General features: G+C 41.6%; 1 protein-coding gene across 10 annotated transcripts in view; it reads right to left on the bottom strand.

Moving 5' to 3' along the window:
- The window catches only part of NEO1 (neogenin 1), a 104,568-nt gene that overhangs the window by 8,897 nt on the left and 78,450 nt on the right, over positions 1-17,221 (bottom strand). For 5 of the 10 annotated variants that reach the window (XM_053366030.1, XM_053366032.1, XM_053366027.1 and 2 more), the window contains exons 19-26: positions 16,743-16,850; positions 13,799-13,993; positions 13,206-13,238; positions 7,929-7,997; positions 7,614-7,758; positions 7,045-7,283; positions 6,475-6,567; positions 1,151-1,309 (exon numbers count right to left, since the gene is read on the bottom strand). In XM_053366030.1, coding sequence (XP_053222005.1) covers positions 1,151-1,309; positions 6,475-6,567; positions 7,045-7,283; positions 7,614-7,758; positions 7,929-7,997; positions 13,206-13,238; positions 13,799-13,993; positions 16,743-16,850 — 1,041 coding nt within the window. The remainder of the gene's footprint in view (positions 1-1,150; positions 1,310-6,474; positions 6,568-7,044; positions 7,284-7,613; positions 7,759-7,928; positions 7,998-13,205; positions 13,239-13,798; positions 13,994-16,742; positions 16,851-17,221) is intronic. The other 5 variants (XM_053366034.1, XM_053366028.1, XM_053366033.1 and 2 more) reach the window with 2 other exon arrangements.

Below are 17,221 nucleotides of genomic sequence, written 5' to 3'. Positions count from 1 at the left end.
TCTGGCCAGTGAGTCAGCCAACCAGCAGTGACACTGCATGAGCCTGCGACAATAGCAGAATGAAGGCATGAAAGGGCCAAGCTTAGTGACATGCCAGAGTCTCCTCTGCTGGTACAGCTGCGGCCTTCTTCTTCCTCCTCCTCCTCCCTCTTCTTTCCTCCTCTGGCACCGAGGAGGTGGGCCAAGGCTGAGAGCAAAGCTGAGAGGTTGAGCCACTGCCCCTTAGCAAAGAAGCAGTGGAGAGCATGTCAGAGCCCAGCTCACAGAGTCAGCCAGGCCAATGAGGATGAAAAGGATGAAGAAGGGCTTGGCTTCCTCCTTGGCAGCCTTGCTGCTGCAGGAGCTGAGCAGATAGGTCTCATCACTGCAGCAGCCACTAGAGGAGTAGGAACCGGTGCTGCTGCTGGCTTTGGGCACCAGAGGAGGGAAGAGGAGGAGGTGGAAGGCACTGGCGGCTGCACCAACACAGAAGGCTCTGCCATGTTGCTCATCTTGGCCTCTCTTGCAAGTTCTCGTAACAGTGTTTTTGACTCACTGGCCACATCCAGGCAAGGGGAGGAGGAAGGCAGACTGGTTCCAAAATAGCAGCAAAGGGACAGGGCTATCACTGCCAAAACAGGTCAGAAGCGCAGATCAGAGGTGGAGGAAGATCTGTGGGAGGGCTACGGGGCAGGGGTCATGCTGTAGATACACAGTAGGAAAATGTGACGCTCCTCCAGTCCTCTCATTTTATCAGACTGTTGGGAAAGCAATGAGATGTTCCACAGAGAAAACACTGGAAACAGTTGGCTTGTTATGTGAACACTTGCCTAACCAACCATTTCTCAGGAACATGTTATGTTCAGAAAGCGAGGCTTGCATGTGCATTTCAAGCACTTTTGCAGAACGGAAAAGGGAAAAAAAGATCACAAGACAGCTCAGTCCTATACATATGCACTTAGAAATAAGTCTTTTTTGAGCTAGCAGAACTTATTTCCTAGTAAATGGACTTAGGATTGCATCCTAAACAAATCCTTGGACATCTCTAGCATAATTATATAAACACCCATCCCTCCCCCTCACACAATCACAAAAATTGGATTTGAGTATGTCCCAGAAGTTCTTCTCTTTGCATCTTTTACTAATGGCTGCCCCAGGACATTCTTCTCACCTGTGGAATTAGCCCTGTCTGAATGGGACACGGATGTGCCAACTGGCCATGGGTTTGCCTGGTGATGGAGATAGCTGCAGGTTGGAGAAGCGAGGCTGCCGGAGTGGAAATGATGGTGGGGGTTATCAAGGGAATGGATGGGATGAGCACTAATCACAGCTGTGAATGAATATAAGACAGAAAAAATGCTTAACACACACCAACCAGCATGCATGCAGAAGTGCACCCCCACCCATTTCACAAAAAAGCACATTAAAAACCAGCACACTATCCTCAAGGTTCCGGAACAACAAAGTCCATTTTGCCATGACAGGCCATCTCTACACCCGTTTGAAGGAATTAAGGAATTCCCCCATTTTTCCAATATTTATTTATTGCAGTTGAATCACTTCATAGCCAGGGTTCTCTGGGTGATTATATTTTAGAAAATCATATCCATGTTTTCTGTTGCATTAAACATGTGGGATTTGAATATGAATTCAAGTTATATAAACTGTTACAGAACAGAATTGAACTTCCTGAGCAAACAGGAATTCTGGTTGATTTGAGGATGGACTCTGGGCATCTGATCTTAATAAGAAACTGAGAATATTGCAAAACACTGAAGCTCACATTTTAGAATCTTGTATTGAGGTAGATTAATAGGAAGTCTGCAAGGGTAGTAAAAAGGATGAACAACTGAATGGAAAACATCCCAGGAAATAAAACTATAAGCAAACCGTCCTGGGAGGGGGGCGTAGAACAGAGTTAACAGTTAATGAAAAAGGCCTGGTGCCTATGTAATTATGAACCCTGCTTAAATTCTGGCATGGTTTGCTGCTTTAATTCTTTTTAGCTTCCTGAATGTACAGTAAAACCATGGTCTATGCTTTGTGAACCAAACCTGTCACCATGACAAGAGTATAGGGAGGCACCAGCAAGAGAGGTTTGTCATCTGGCAAACAAAGAAATGGACTTTTACCAAGGTCAGTTCAACACACATGCAATCGTTTGCAAACCCATTTCAAATCATGGTTTCACAGCTTAGTTTGCAGCCAACCTTTAACCATGATTTAGGTACCATTCCTACTAATGCTCAACTCATTCCTTGAGTGCTGATCCTTATGCAGCCAAAACAGACATGCACAAGAGGGAAATATCAACAGGCTTGGAAAAAACCCAAGGTTTGCACAAAAATCATCTCAGCTGCATGTGTATAGTGGAACTGGCTGGAAGTGGCAGGTGAAAAAGGTTACAGTTTGCTGTTTGCCTGAAGTGAGATAAATCACAAGCCTGGGTTTGAACATAACACTAAGCGAACCATGGCTTAGCTCAAAACAGCATTGCAACAGCAGGCCTGGAGAAAAAAAGCAAAGTGACCACAATCCTTTTCCCAGGAACACACACACTTGCTCCTTTGTTCTAATTATGGTTTGACCTAGCATTGTGTGCAAAATGCCTCTGCCTCCATCCCTCTCCTATTTCCTCCTCCAATAGAAATAGGGGAAACCCTCCCCCCCAAACATGTTAAAAGGATAGAGGAGACAAAAAAAAAGATATAAAAAAGACAGAGAAAACCATTTAATTGTCTAGAAATGTCACTCCTGGTACATACTGAGATGCTACTTACTTCCAGGAATGGAAGCAAGACGTATCTGTAGTGAGTTAATGGAGAAATCCAAGATTTAATGTAACTGGGAATTGGTGCTAGTTTGTCTGCCCCACCCACAAGGGAGGGATACCCTCAAAAGCTAGCAGCAAGGAAAATAATTCCTACTCGAAATCTGTTCTTGTTCAGTGTGAAACTTAAAGAAAAACTTACCATTGCAAATTATAAAGCAAATACATTGCATTGTCCCCATTCTGTAGTAGATTGAGGGGACTGTGAGTTTATGACAATCGTGTAATGCAATTCACACTGAATACTCTGGGTGGTTTACAGCAACCCCACAACGTTGTTCGGAGGTATTAGACCCCTACTGCATGTTGTGTTTAAGCTGAGAGGTGACAACTCCTCTGCAGTGTTACCCAGTGTTTTTATCTGAACTTTGCAGACTGGACTGGGTGGGTAGCATACAACAAACCCACAGTGTGGATCACAGTGGAGGGACTGTGCTGAAAAACACTTTATGGCATCCCTGCAATGTCTATTAATAGTGTAAGTCAGAAGTTGGGCTGAAGCTGATTTGGATTCACAGTAAAAAAAAAAAAAGGCCTATTACATCTCAGGTAGCCCAGGCCAAACCGAGCACGTATTTGCATGTTGAAGACTTAAGTACCACTGACTTGCATTCAGAATGAAATACACTTCAAATTTGTTCAAAATCTATATATTAAAAAATTGCCAGACTCAGGAATACACTGCAATATTTTTCTGAGGGGCTCTGCTTAATGCTTAATGCTTAATGCTTAACTATGGCAAAGTTATGTTTTCATATTATCTAAGCAGAAGAGTTACACAGTACAAAAACAGTAAACAGAAATGCAAATAAAAACCAAATCCAACAGCAACAGACCACCATGGTAAAGGAAAACTGAAAACAGGAAAACTTAATTTTACACTGGATGCTCTACATACAAATGTTTCTACATAGTGGTGGTGAATAACACATTAACTTTTTCACAGCTGCCAAGACTTCTGAAATAGATTTTTAGGTCAAAGTGACTAATTGTGGGCACATTATTTCACAGTAGTTCATTTGTTCCAAATGTTGTTTCCTAAAGGGCTGTTGATGTCTCCAGCCTTTCCCTTTTTTTTTAGTATTCTGACAACACTACCCTGAGGGACCAGACCACCATATTTCCCCTTTGCTTTCTTCTTCCTGTCTTGTGATCTTTATTGTCTATATGCCTCTGTTCACCTTACCCAGCACATGGCTTATCTATACTTACCTTTTGCCCCACTCTTTCCAGGCAATGGTCTGCGCTTTAAAGCTTGATGTTGTAGCGCCCCCCCTTTTTTTGCTTCAAGACTTTCCCCATGAAAACCCACTTTGTAAAACTGAATGAGAACAAACGGCTATTCGGGTTTATTGTGGATTCAGTTTGCTCTGATTCAGCTTTAAAGAGCAGGTTTTTGCAGAGAAAGCCTTGCCACGGCAATGGCAGCTGAAGTGGCGGCAGCCTGCGAGGCCTTGTCATGCTGACGGCAGTAGAGGTGGCCCGCAAGGCCTTGCGGCAGTGGCAAAAGGAGCGACAGCCTGCATGCTATTGTCACGGCGGTGGCAGTAGCAGCGGCCTGTGAGGCCTTGTGGTGGTGGCAGGAGACGGTGGCAGAAGCAGAGGTGGCTGCCACAGCTTTTGCCACAGCCTCCCACTATCGCCACTTGCAGGCCGCCACTTCTTGCCACCACGGCGAGGCCTCACAAGCCCCACTGCTTGTGTCACCATAACGCCTCACAGGCTGCCACTACTATTGCCGTCCCCTCCTGTTGCCACCGCAAGGCTTCGCAGGATGTGGCTACCTCCACATCACCTCCTGTTACTGCTACGTGTCCCCACGGGCCTCTGCTGCAAGGACTCCCAGGCCACCGCCGCTTCTGATGCCAAAGCCTATTGCCACTGCAAGTCCTTGCAGGCCAATGCTGTTACAGCAGCCAGTTCCTGCCACCACTGCAAGGCCTTGCCGTCCAATGCCGCTGCCGTCATTCCCTGTCGCTGCCATGAGGCCTTGCAGGCCACCACTACTACTGTCACTTCCTCCCATTGCTGCCACAAGTCCTTGCAGGCCACCACTACTACTGTCACTCTCTGTCACTGCTGCGAGGACTAGCAGGGCGCTACTTGTTTGTACTGCCACCGTGAGGGCTTGCACTCTGCCACCACTACTGCTGCCATGTTCTATTGCCACCACGAGGCCTCGCACGCCACTGCTACTGCCGTCACTCCCTGTCACCACAGTGAGGCATTGCAGGCTGCCACTGTTACTGTCACTGCCGTGTGGCCTTGCAAGCCACTGCCATTACTGCTGCCACTTTTTTTCGCCACTGCAAGGCCTCGCAGACCACCACCACTACTGCCGCTACCTCCCATCGCTGCCATGAGTCCTCACAGGCCACTCCTGCTACTGCTGTCACTATGACCGCTGCAAGGCCTCGCAGGCTGCCACCACTACTGCCGTCACTATCACCACTGCAAGGCCTTGCAGGCTGCCACCGCTACTGCCGCCAGCTCCCGCCACTGCTGTGTGGCCTCGCAAGTTGCCACTGATTGTTCCGCCACCACAAACACATACTGTGGTCATGGCAAGCTGCTTCTGCTTCTGACACTGCTGCTTCTGCCTCCTAGAAGGTCTGCTTGCAGCCTGGCAGTCCCAGATTATTTGTATTTACTATGACTCATCACCATACTTTGGATTGTCCTGAAGGACACCATTTGGTAGCCAAGCCCCAAACCTAAAGTCCTGTTGGGATGCATTTTGGCTTGCCTGCTGATGAAACTGAGTGTGTGATGATTGATAATATTATCATTTATCTGTTTTAGACCCCTAAGTAGTAGCAGTTGCCATGACATTGTCCTGTTCTTCTCTGTATAGTTCCATCCTTATTTCAGACATTGTGGTAGATTGCAATGTTTACCTGGTGATATTGTGAGGTTTAGCTGCTGATAACATTGAAATGTTTAGCTGGTAAGTTATTGAGATTCTGAAAACCAGATATCGCCTAGTCCTTACACACATTGTGATTCGCGATATATTGCCAGCTCAAATATTATGAAATAATTATCACGACGTGAACTTCAAACCGCTTTTGGACGATATATCGCCCAGCCCTAATAAGTGGTGGACATTTGGCAACATTAGTTGGCCAACATAAAGCAAATCTGACCTTAAAGATAGTGCAGAACTAGAAGGACTACAAATACCTTAAATATAGTGGGAAACTGCTGTCACTTTCTGCTTAGTTTGTGCTTTTCTTAAAGCGCTTCAAAGTATTATGAAAAATACAACAACCCAGCCAGAAGTACCTATCTTTCTGAAATAAATTTTAAATAAGATTGTGGGCTTAACATTAAATTTACAAAAATTAAAAAGCGGAAAATATAAAACGTGTACTATTTTGCCAAAAGGCTATTTAGCACTCCGATCAGGTTGGCATCCAAATACTACTTAGGCATGGAAATACTGCAAGATTCAGTTCTGACAGTTCTCTATTTATAATCTTGATATTCTTTCCATAATTGTTATAATAATGCTAATGTTTCTTCTTCTAAACTTTCCTAGCATTTATTTCAAGTAAAAACAAGATTTTGTGCACATTCATCACCCTACTCCCAGCAATACGGGATGGAATGTGAAATGTTTGACTGAAGGAAGCTTGGTGAGAAATAACTAAAGTTAGACTTACGCTGAGGTGGTTGAGAATCAAATGGCATCATCATTTTTGGTCTCATTCCCCTTCTTCCTGCAAGTGTGGACATGCTATCCTCTGACTCATGCCCTAGAAAAAGAATGTATGCAACTATAAACATTTATGTCCATCATCTTTATATCAAATCATTAAGCAGGAAGACGAAAACAAGTGTTTCATACACACTCATTCTGATTACCAAGAGACTCTATTCTTAAGAACACTTTATAGTCTTCCTTTCTAGAAACGTCATTCAAAGAGAATAGGGGCAGGGTTTGGCGCTGTAAAACCAAAATAAATTCTCACAATAGATTTTTAAGTGATGCAAATAATGCTATTAGCAGAAATGCTATGCTGTATATTATGGGTTCCATTTTCTCACTGATTTACATGCAAATTGTAATAAATATAAACCGAAGTGCAGCTACTACAACTTAGTCAATTGGCAAGTACTTAAACAATTACGAATCTCGACAAAACCCACCCTTTGCAATCTACAGGCCACAGTTGTCTAAGGATAATGAATAAATAGGATAATGAATAAACTTAGCATGATACTAAGCCCACCTCTGTATGAGTTCCGTCTTTGGTGGATATTGCTGTCCATGGAGTTGTCAACTGGCGTAATGTCTTGGGAATTCCGAGGGATTGGGGTGTCTGTCATGATTGGATTAGGATCTGGAGATTTATCAATGGGTTTCAGCTCCAGTCTTTCATGGTGAATCCAAAGGTCAGGGGGTTTGACATCCTTAGAATTTCCTTTGTATTTATGTGACCCATTCACAGATTTGCATGCAGCTCGCTTCCTTTGAAAGCCGTAAGGAAAATATTAGTGTATTCACAGGCTGGCATAAAACTACTAGGTTTTTTCTTCAAGTAGTTAACTGACACATGCTATATAACACATGTTATATTCTGATTCTATACTTCTATCCAAAAGGTGGAGGGTGGGGGCATGTATGATCCTTTCTTCTCCAACACCCAGCCAACAACAATGGGAGGTTTCCTCATTTATTTTACCAGACTGAAATCATGTCTATTTAATATTCGTGTTATTAAACCCAAGCAAAATCAATGACCGCTAATTAAATCTATGCCCCTAAAAGATAGAACAAGTTGTTGCCAAAGCATCTTACTTTTTCTGGTGAGAGGTGGTGCGGCGTGTGCAGAAGACCGCAACAATTACCACCACAACAATGGTGATCACTCCCACAGACACTATTATTACCAAAAGCATATTGTACTCCAAAGGAGAAGGGCTTCCATGAGGGCTGTTACTGCCTAAAGAGGAAAACAAGCATTATTTAATTATACATGGCAATGTCTTGGGAGTTTTGAATCTAAGGCAAGGATGAGTAACCCTCTTATACATGGTTGTAAAGATGCTTTAACTTTTCTTTGAACACGTTATGATTTCCTTTCAACACCTTAGTCAGCAGAATTCTACTTACCACTCATAGGTGTTTTATAGTCTGGCCCAACATCCACTGGCCGATTTCCTTTTCCTGCGGACCCCAATGCTGGAAAACAAAATTGAAGCTGTGTCAAGCTACTTATAGTTTATGCCTTATCTGTCTTTTTAAAACATAACTCTTGCTTTTATATGGACAAGAACATATCCTAGACAGAAACACACATAGAAACAGTCCAGGAAGATTGCAGGACTTTTCTAGAAGTGTCTATCCAACTATCTCAAGAACAGCTAGAACAACATTCATGCAAAAGGTATACATACAAAACTATAGAATAATCTGGTGCCTTCTGTGAAGAAAGAAACAAGCCACAGTATTCTAGTAATGTCAGAACCCCCTAGCACTTAACAGTTACATATGACCTGAATGGCTGAACTTCATAGAACTTTCCTATCAATAGTTACCCCATAGAAGGCTATTAGATATGAAAGGTGGGTGTTCGTGGGTGATGCTTACTGGGGGGTGGGGAAACTTCAGGAAATACCTGATTGTAATTCAGTAGTAAGGGTATTGCATTTTGTTCTTCACAGGGTTTTGAAGAGAGGTAGATGCGGTGAGACTCATTACTTCTCTTCAAGAAGAACAAAGAAAGGCAATATCTAACCTCTCCCCATGGATCACGGCATTTTTTTCAGAGAGCTTGGGAGAGGGAACATGATCTCATCTACTTCACCAAACATGAAGCAAGAGACTTTCCCCACTCTAGAGTTCTTTGTGGAGAATTCAGTGGGAAGATGCCTCTGCTGCGGAAGAAGCTTTCATGGATCTCGTGTGGAAAACACAGTGGTACCTTGGGTTACATACACTTCAGGTTACAGACTCCGCTAACCTAGAAATAGTGCTTCAGGTTAAGAACTTTGCTTCAGGATGAGAACAGAAATCGGGCTCTGGCGATGCGGTGGCAGCAGGAGGCCCCATTAGCTAAAGTGGTGCTTCAGGTTAAGAACAGTTTCAGGTTAAGTACGGACCTCCGGAATGAATTAAGTACTTAACCTGAGGTACCACTGTATTGCATCTTATGAGGTGGGCTCTGGCACGGTAAAATATATGCCACAAAATAATAAACTAAACTAAACTAAACTAAACTAAACTAAACTAAACTAAACTAAACTAAACTAAACTAAACTAGAGGTCATGTCCCTGTTTTGAAGCATGCTAGCACAGCTATCACTCTGAAATTCAAACTAGTGGAAAATTGCATTTGCCTACTTGTAGTTGTGTGCGCGCATGCACACACAAACACAGTTTGAAGATTACACTGAACACTAACAGGATTAAGCCAAAGACCCATTTCATAGCGGTCAACGTGATGCCTCCAGGAAGCACACAAAGTAGGACCCTACAGCAAAGGCACTCTTCTGCTCCCCAGCAACTGGTTTTCAGAGGCACACTGTTACCCCCTGTACTGGAAGCAATTGTGACTAGAAGCCATTGCCAGCTTTATCTTCCATGAACTTGTCTAATCCTTTTAAAGGCTATTCAAGCTGACAGCCATCGCTACATTTTGTGGGAATGAAATATCTGAATATTTTCTTTTGTTACTCCCAAATCCTCCAGCATTCAGTTTCACTGGAAACCAAATTCTAGTACTTTTCCTATGCACTTTCTTCATGACCTGGGCTCCCTTGGAAAGAAGGAATGGAAATTAATCAATCAATTAATCAACCAAATACTTCTATCATGTCCCTCCTTACTTGGTTTTATTCGAAGATAAAAGGTAAAGGTAAAAGGTAAAAGGTCCCTGGAAGTCCAGTCAAAGGCAACTATGGGGTGTGGCGCTCATCTCGCTTCAGGCTGAGGGAGACAGCATTTGTCTGCAGACAGCTTTCTGGATCGTGTGGCCAGCATGATTAAACCGCTTCTGGTGCAATGGAACACCATGATGGAAGCCAGTGCGCACAGAAACACAGTTTACCTTCCTGTCGCAGTGGTACCTATCTGTCTAATTACACTGGTGTGCTTTCAAACTGATAGGTTGGCAGAAGCTGGGAAAGAGCAACGGGAGCTCACGCGTTGCATGGATTTCAACCGCCAGGTGGTTTAGACCACAGTGCCACCTGCGTCATACCCCATATCTAACCTTTATTCATAAGTGAGTGGCTCCAGTCCCGATTACTTCAGTTGCCCTTTTCTGAACCGTTTCCAGCTCTATATTTTCCTATCAGACTGTACATATTATTCCAAGTGGTGAAACCAGAGATTTGTAGAAAAGCATTATGAAACTAGCATCTTTATTCTTGATTTCTTACCTAATGATCCCCAAAATAGGAAATTAACTTTTTCACAGCTACCACACATGGGGTCAGCTTTTTCAGAGCTGAATATCTCTTCCCTAGCCAGTCAAAGAGAGCTCAGACCCCATTAGCATATATGGGAAGCTGGAATTCTCTTGTCCCAAAGTGCACTCCTGCTCCTCTGTAGTTTTACACTTATACAGATTTTGATAGTGTTACACACAGTTTATATAAGATTGCATCTTAAAATTATATTAATAATTTTTAAAGTTTCTATAAATTGCTGTTAAAATAGTACTGTCTTAACTTCTTTAAAATGGAAGAAACACACTAGATAAATACAGAGTTAATAGATAAAAATTAAAAGAAGATGAGAAAGAGATCTTGCCTGTCTGTAAGCCAAAAAAACACATGGATGGAATGTTTCAAAGAGTACTTTTTGACATTCCTTTACATTCACAAAGAAACTTAAAATATACACATTCTGGCATTGCTCAAAGGTAACTTACGATTACATTTACCTTTGAGCAAGCCTCACTGAACTCATTTGGACTTATTCTAATAAGACATGTGTAAGATCAAGCTGTTAGAAATAACTTTAATGTAGTTCCAATTTGATGTTAAAGGTAACGTTTTAGAAAGGAACCATAGGTTTTCTGTTAACGGCTTCCAATGGTCAGACTTGCTTGCTGCCATTAATTGTTTACCCAGCAGTGAGCGGTCGGGGAAAGACAGCTTTCTTGAGTGCTTCTGAATATGGAGATTCCACCAACTGTGCTAAAGGCACAAGTCATGTCATGTAGCCTTTACTTTTGTTCCCATAATCCTATACACAGAATATACACTTGCTGGTGTTTTGCAATGCCCAATGATTTTTAGCAAATAAATCTGATTGACTTACTGTCTGAATTACTGGTGCATTTCCAGAGATCCATGGCAGTAAAGCCTCCACCACTGCAGGTTCTACCTTTTGGCAATGACTCAATAAATATGATATGTACCAGCATAGCCAATAAGAGTACATTAGCCATTAGGGTCACCTTATGGCTGACACAAATGCATATGCTACATAGCATGTGGGAATAAACGTGCATGAGCACAAAAGACACATTATGAAGTGACTGAAATGTTCCATGATCCATATACAGACATAAATTAATGAATACTTTAAAAATATGGAAAAGAGAAGGCAAAAAAAAAAAGTACCGTATTTACTCAAATCTAATGCTCACCTTTTCTGGTCTAATTACGTTGCGAAAATTAAGGTGTGCATTAGATTCGATGGCACATTTACATTCACCAGCAAATACTTTTTTTGTTTTGTTTCAAGGTTCTGAAAACTGAGGGGTGCATTAGACTAGAGTAAATATGGTAGTCAATTTTCAGGAATGGAGAATTCAAAGAATGGAGAAGCCACACAATTCTGCCTATTTTTCTTTCCACTCTCATACGAAGTTAACCTCCACTCAACTAAATTGATATGGAGCCAGGTGAAAAATTCAATCATACCACTACTATTCTCACTTCCACTGCTGTTGAGACCATAATTCTAGGGGCCTGTGTTGACCTCCTGTAAGATGGATTCTGTTCATGGGCCATCAGTTACCAGTCCCTACCATGCTAAATGTGGGTGCCTCTCTGGTCTGTGGGCTGAATGAGGCCTCCCAGGCCTTTCATGAAGTTGAATCCCTCATCAGCTTGGTTCTATGACGTCCTCAAGTACATTTGCTTGGCTGAAACATGTCCTTGAACCATAATACCTTTTGCATGCCTGGATGGAACACTGTGAGATATGGGGAAGATGTGGAAATCTCTGGCTCTGCATGGCTGGAATATCACCTATTAATGGTAGGAGCCACACTCACTGTTTTGCTCCTTCCCACCACTGTTATGTGGCACCCAGTTGGTTGCTCATAAGGGAATGCAACCCAAAGGTTTAAAAAGATTACTCAACTGTGTTTTAGGAAAAAGACAATAAGGCCAACTACTTTTCCCCTCAGGGTGTGTGATGTAGTAGCAGATGTTCTTCCTTCTATGAGTCACAAAAACACTTCAATGATATCTACTACCACTCCAGTAACCAAATAGTATGTGAGCACATGGCTCCCTCATTTTTCACACCACCTATGCAACCTATAGGTTAAACTGCAAAATGCAGTTTTTAGCAAGAGGAAGACCATCTTGTGACACACGTTGCCTTAAAGTGCCTCTTTGGCCACTACCTAATCAAGACAGGCTGAGATATAAACCTCTTTGTAATTAACCCCCTATGCCTGTGTGGTTCTCAAACGCCTCTCTGATTTGCAGACACAGATAAGCGAGCAGCTTAGTAAAATGCAGACTCCTCTGTCAGTAGTGTGTTATGCATGAATATAATACTGCAGACAATCTAACATATGTGGGGTGCATAAAGCCATAACAAAAAGTGTAAGCTGCAATACGTATTTCCTCAATGAGGAGAACGAATGAAACCAGTGAACTGAAGGTTGATGCATTTACTTGTTGGTTCCATGTTTTAATACTTGGGGATGATTTGTTCAGGGTTCACCATTAGGTTCATTCAACTGATTTTTTTATAAAGATGAGAAACAAACATGCACAAAAGTCATATTGAAAAGTGGGGAAGGGCCCACATGACCACACAGAGAGATAGCTAACCAATGTCCAGCCCACATCAGCTGTCAACAATAAAAACAGGCTTTCCCCAAAATGAATTCTTAAGATGTGTGTGTGTGCTTTCATACTGGGCTCACCACTCAAATTGTGTACATGGGGCGCAGCTGCTTTGAGCATGCATTTGAATACATGGTGCCAATCATGGATGCATCCATCTTGCACTACCTAACGGAAGAGTTTACATTCCAAACACACTATGCAAATAAAGTATTTACAGCATTTCAAACTTTAAATTCCGCAAGAGCTTGTTTTTTGGCATTTAACAGTTGAAGTGCTGTTAGAAGAAAGAAAGACAATAGCACTTGCATGAAAGGAAATGACACAAAAAATATGCCCATTGGTTTACCTTGATCATTAGACATTTTATCTGAAGATTCAGCTACCAGGACAAGCACAGGGAAGAAGCAAACAAGAGAAAGATAACTAAATCTAAAGGAGTGACAAAAATTTCACTGGCACAGAAGTAGCAATCTCTATAAATGGGAAATTAAATAATTGCTACTACTACAGCTTACTTTACAGAAGACCCTCCCCACACCACGCCTATTCAGCTCTTATTCATAAATTACAATGAGAAATGCTCATATCCCATATGAATATTAGAAATGTTCAGATGAGCAGTTTGACAGCATATCTCCCCAAGTACGAGACCCTTACGATCATCCAGACATTTGCAATGAACTCATTTGCACCATACAGTATACATTCAAACAACTCTTCTATAGGTGGGAACATACAGTAAACTGTGTACTCAAAAATACCGTCCCGTTCACAAGACACAACTAATGACAGCAACTGGAACATTTACATTTTCAGGGTGGCAGGTACTGATTCACTGAACCAGACAGGCCCCACCCATGAAAAATGCATTTAAAAATTTGTCTGCATTTCCCGTTTTCTGCTCCCAGAGAACATATTCAGTTAACAATATCAACCTACCTTTAGGTGTTCTGAACTGCACTGCCTCTGACATAGGACCCATGCCTTTGGAGTTACGGGCCTGAATTTTGAAATAATATGCTGTGTCAAGTGTTAACTCTTGAATCTGGTGGGTCAATCTATTTCCCACTACTGGCTCAATGACCCAATCGTGTATTTCGGCGTTGACATCTGTACTATAGTAAATGATGTATCCTGCACAATAAACAAAATACAGATGATGAATTATGAAGACACGTTTCCAAGGGCTCTAAGCTATTTGGGAAGGTTAGATATAATGAATAGATACTTGAAACAACTAGACAAACCCATACTTCTTAAGTGTCCTTGTAATTCTTTCTCAATGAAGACACAGAAGCAACTGATTAGTTTATTGCACCCCTATTCATACAATTCTTCCCCTGCAGCATCTTGAGTACCACCACTGTATTCCACGGGGTGGGGGGGGTGTGTCTTTGGAGCTCCTTCCTCCTACATGCCACCATTCCTGCAGCCACCATGTGTTGTGGGATGAATTTCTGCAATGAAGAGCCTGCTAAGCATGAGTAGACTTCCTGTGCAATTTGGAACCCCAATATTCCAGGTTCTAAATCATCTGGGGACTCTTCAAGGAGAAAAGGCTCCCTGCCACAGACATTCAGCCTCTGACACGAGGGGGCCTACAGGTACGCCAACAGCCGTCTAAGAAAGTGAGATGTCTGCAGACTCGTTTCTTTTTTGCTTCTTGTGCAATGGTAATCACATATACGTGGTTAAGAATGACTGAACAGGGCTTACAGCTACCATAGAAGGGAAATCACTAATTGAGAAAGCAATTAGTAATTGCTAAGAAACTGCTACACAGCTAGCATACTACACTTCATAAACCTTTGGGGACAATCCAAATTGACTGTAAAGGAATATGGATTGTTCTATTGGTCTGGTACCAGACTTCCAGATTTTCCACAGAAGGCCAGTTCATAAAGATACTGATAATTTTTGTGAGTTGTGAAAGTTCCAAACAGCTCCACTAGATGGTATGCTTGAAATTGAAATCCCTCACTCACATATTACACTATTCACATAAGAAAATGACTTGCATAGCTAAAGAAAAATTGCAGAAAAAAATCCACACTCAGAAAATATATTTTTGAGTTAATTGGGTTGTTCTTTATGTATAGTGGAACAAGTCACATGTAGATCATTTGCCCCTGAGAATGCACTTTGAAACATGCTGGGTTATTATTCACAAAATTAATTACTATTGCCAAATCATTGCTTAAGGCCTCTCTCTCTCTTCCTTCACTATTCTGTTTTGTGCTGCCCACTACTCTCTCCTGCCATGTTTGTAACAGGAAGCAGCTTAGATGGTTTGAGTAAAGGAAATATTTTGTTAAAAATAAAGAATCATTTAGCAGCAAGGGAAGCTATTTTAATGTTACAGCCCAGTTGGGTTTAGTGAGACACATCAAGCTAGATAACTCTTTCCCGGGAAAAATCATAAATCCAAATTCATCCCATAACCATGACATACAAAAAGGAAGGACTCTCTGGGCCACCCCACATCCTGAAGGTGGGGCTGAAAAAGAACAGAAAAGCTCACTAAAGTTCTTAAATTTTGAAGAGAATCCCATATGAAACTACTTATTGGGGACACAGGACAATGATACAAGTGGGGATTTCTTAGCTTGGGGATGATTTGATGACTGGACCATTTTTTAAATAACAGCAGCATTCCTGCTTAAAATTAGAACAAATTGCATAAGCAGAAAATTGTGCATTCAGCTCCTTTTGCGATGGGTTTCAGCTTTATAACGCAAATCTTAAAACGTATTCCACCAGAGGGCAGACCTTTCACATAATTATGCTGAATATAAATTCAGCATTACCCTATTTCCAAGCCTGATTAGTTCAACTGAAGACAGACACTGTAGGGCTGGCAATATTCTGTAGGTCTGAACTAATAGTAGAGCCATGTGCAAAAGACTGTGTATTGGGCTAGGACAGAAGGAAAGAAGTGAAATCCCCCACCCATTTCCTTCAAGCCCTGCCTCAGCCTCAGAGGCTTGAGGGACTTAGATGCACCACTTTCCTGGAGTATGTCAGTAGCACATGGAAGTATAGTGACAATAGCCCTGGATTCACGAAGAAGATAGTGGAACTGGCTCAGAACCAACCTGACCTCTCGTCTTTCTCTTCTGTTGCTGCATGCAGTTGCATGGAGGTGATCAGAAGCGAAGGAAGAATCTGCTAGCCCACCCTAACTACTCTGCTTAAGCTAGTCATTACGTGCATGTGCTTCTAGCCTGAATTTGATTCCAGTACTATAATATACCATTTTATACACTTCTCATTAATATTTGGCACCTTGATATTATTTACACAGTAAATAAAATAAAGAGGAAATGGACCTAATTGTTAAAATTCAGTCATTTCATCTTGGAACATTAAAACAGTATGCAGTTAATTAAAAACACACACCACAATTTTCTGCAAACTGAAAGAACATAGATAACTAAGCATTCTAATCATTGTTTCCAACCCTTTAAAAGGGTTTCTTTCTTTTTTTAGTAATTTTTATTTTGCTTTAAACAAATGCAGATAAATATAAACAACCAAAATTACAAAAGAAAAATCCTTAATAATAATAATAATAATGGAAAAGGCTAAAAAAATTACAAAACATATCAAAGTACATGGCATAGAACATAAGCCATTATGGGAAAGAAAAAAGAAAAAGGAAAGAAGAAGGTGAAGGAAGGGAAAAAAAGGGGGGATGGGGGGAAATGAACCAAAACACAAGAAGGTTTGTCTATTGTACACTTCCTTCAAGGTAACAACAGATCATTATTCTTATCAATTCTCTCTATCCATATTCCATAGAATCCCTCATCTTGATTTCATCCTATATACATAACCTGAATGGCAGCACAAATATACTAAACTGTCCCAAATAAAATTTCACCTGTAATTTTGCCATTGGCTTCAGATGGTGGCTGCCAGTTGACTATGATGGTTCGGGGTTTTCCTTCTTTGCTCACTACTGTCACATCCTTAGGCGGAGAAGTTGGAACTGCAATAATGATATTTAAATTTAACACAGATTGTGGTATCAGTTTTATTCTTTTAAGCATTCTTTGTCAAAGATTGCAACATTCAACCACAAAATAATCTACTAACTTGCAGTGATAATTTTTTTTTTCTACTGAAGCAACAACATCAGTACTAAGGATTTCAAAATACTCTTTCTATTTGGAGTATCTTGGAAGAGCAGCATATGCCTTCAGAGGGTTTCCGTGAGCTCCCTCCTCACCATCAACCCTTCCTGCCATGCCCCCCAACAGCAAACCTTATGAATCTCTAGGTACGAAGCTTAAATGTGAACTCCTCTCTCCAACTGGAATTCATAATAATGTCAATGAATCATATGGAAGAGTGATGTTT

The sequence above is a fragment of the Podarcis raffonei genome, chromosome 14, assembly GCF_027172205.1.
Source record: "Podarcis raffonei isolate rPodRaf1 chromosome 14, rPodRaf1.pri, whole genome shotgun sequence".
Taxonomy (NCBI): Eukaryota; Metazoa; Chordata; class Lepidosauria; order Squamata; family Lacertidae; genus Podarcis; species Podarcis raffonei.
Note: the sequence above shows the minus strand (reverse complement) of the source record. Positions and strands in the feature narration are given on the sequence as shown.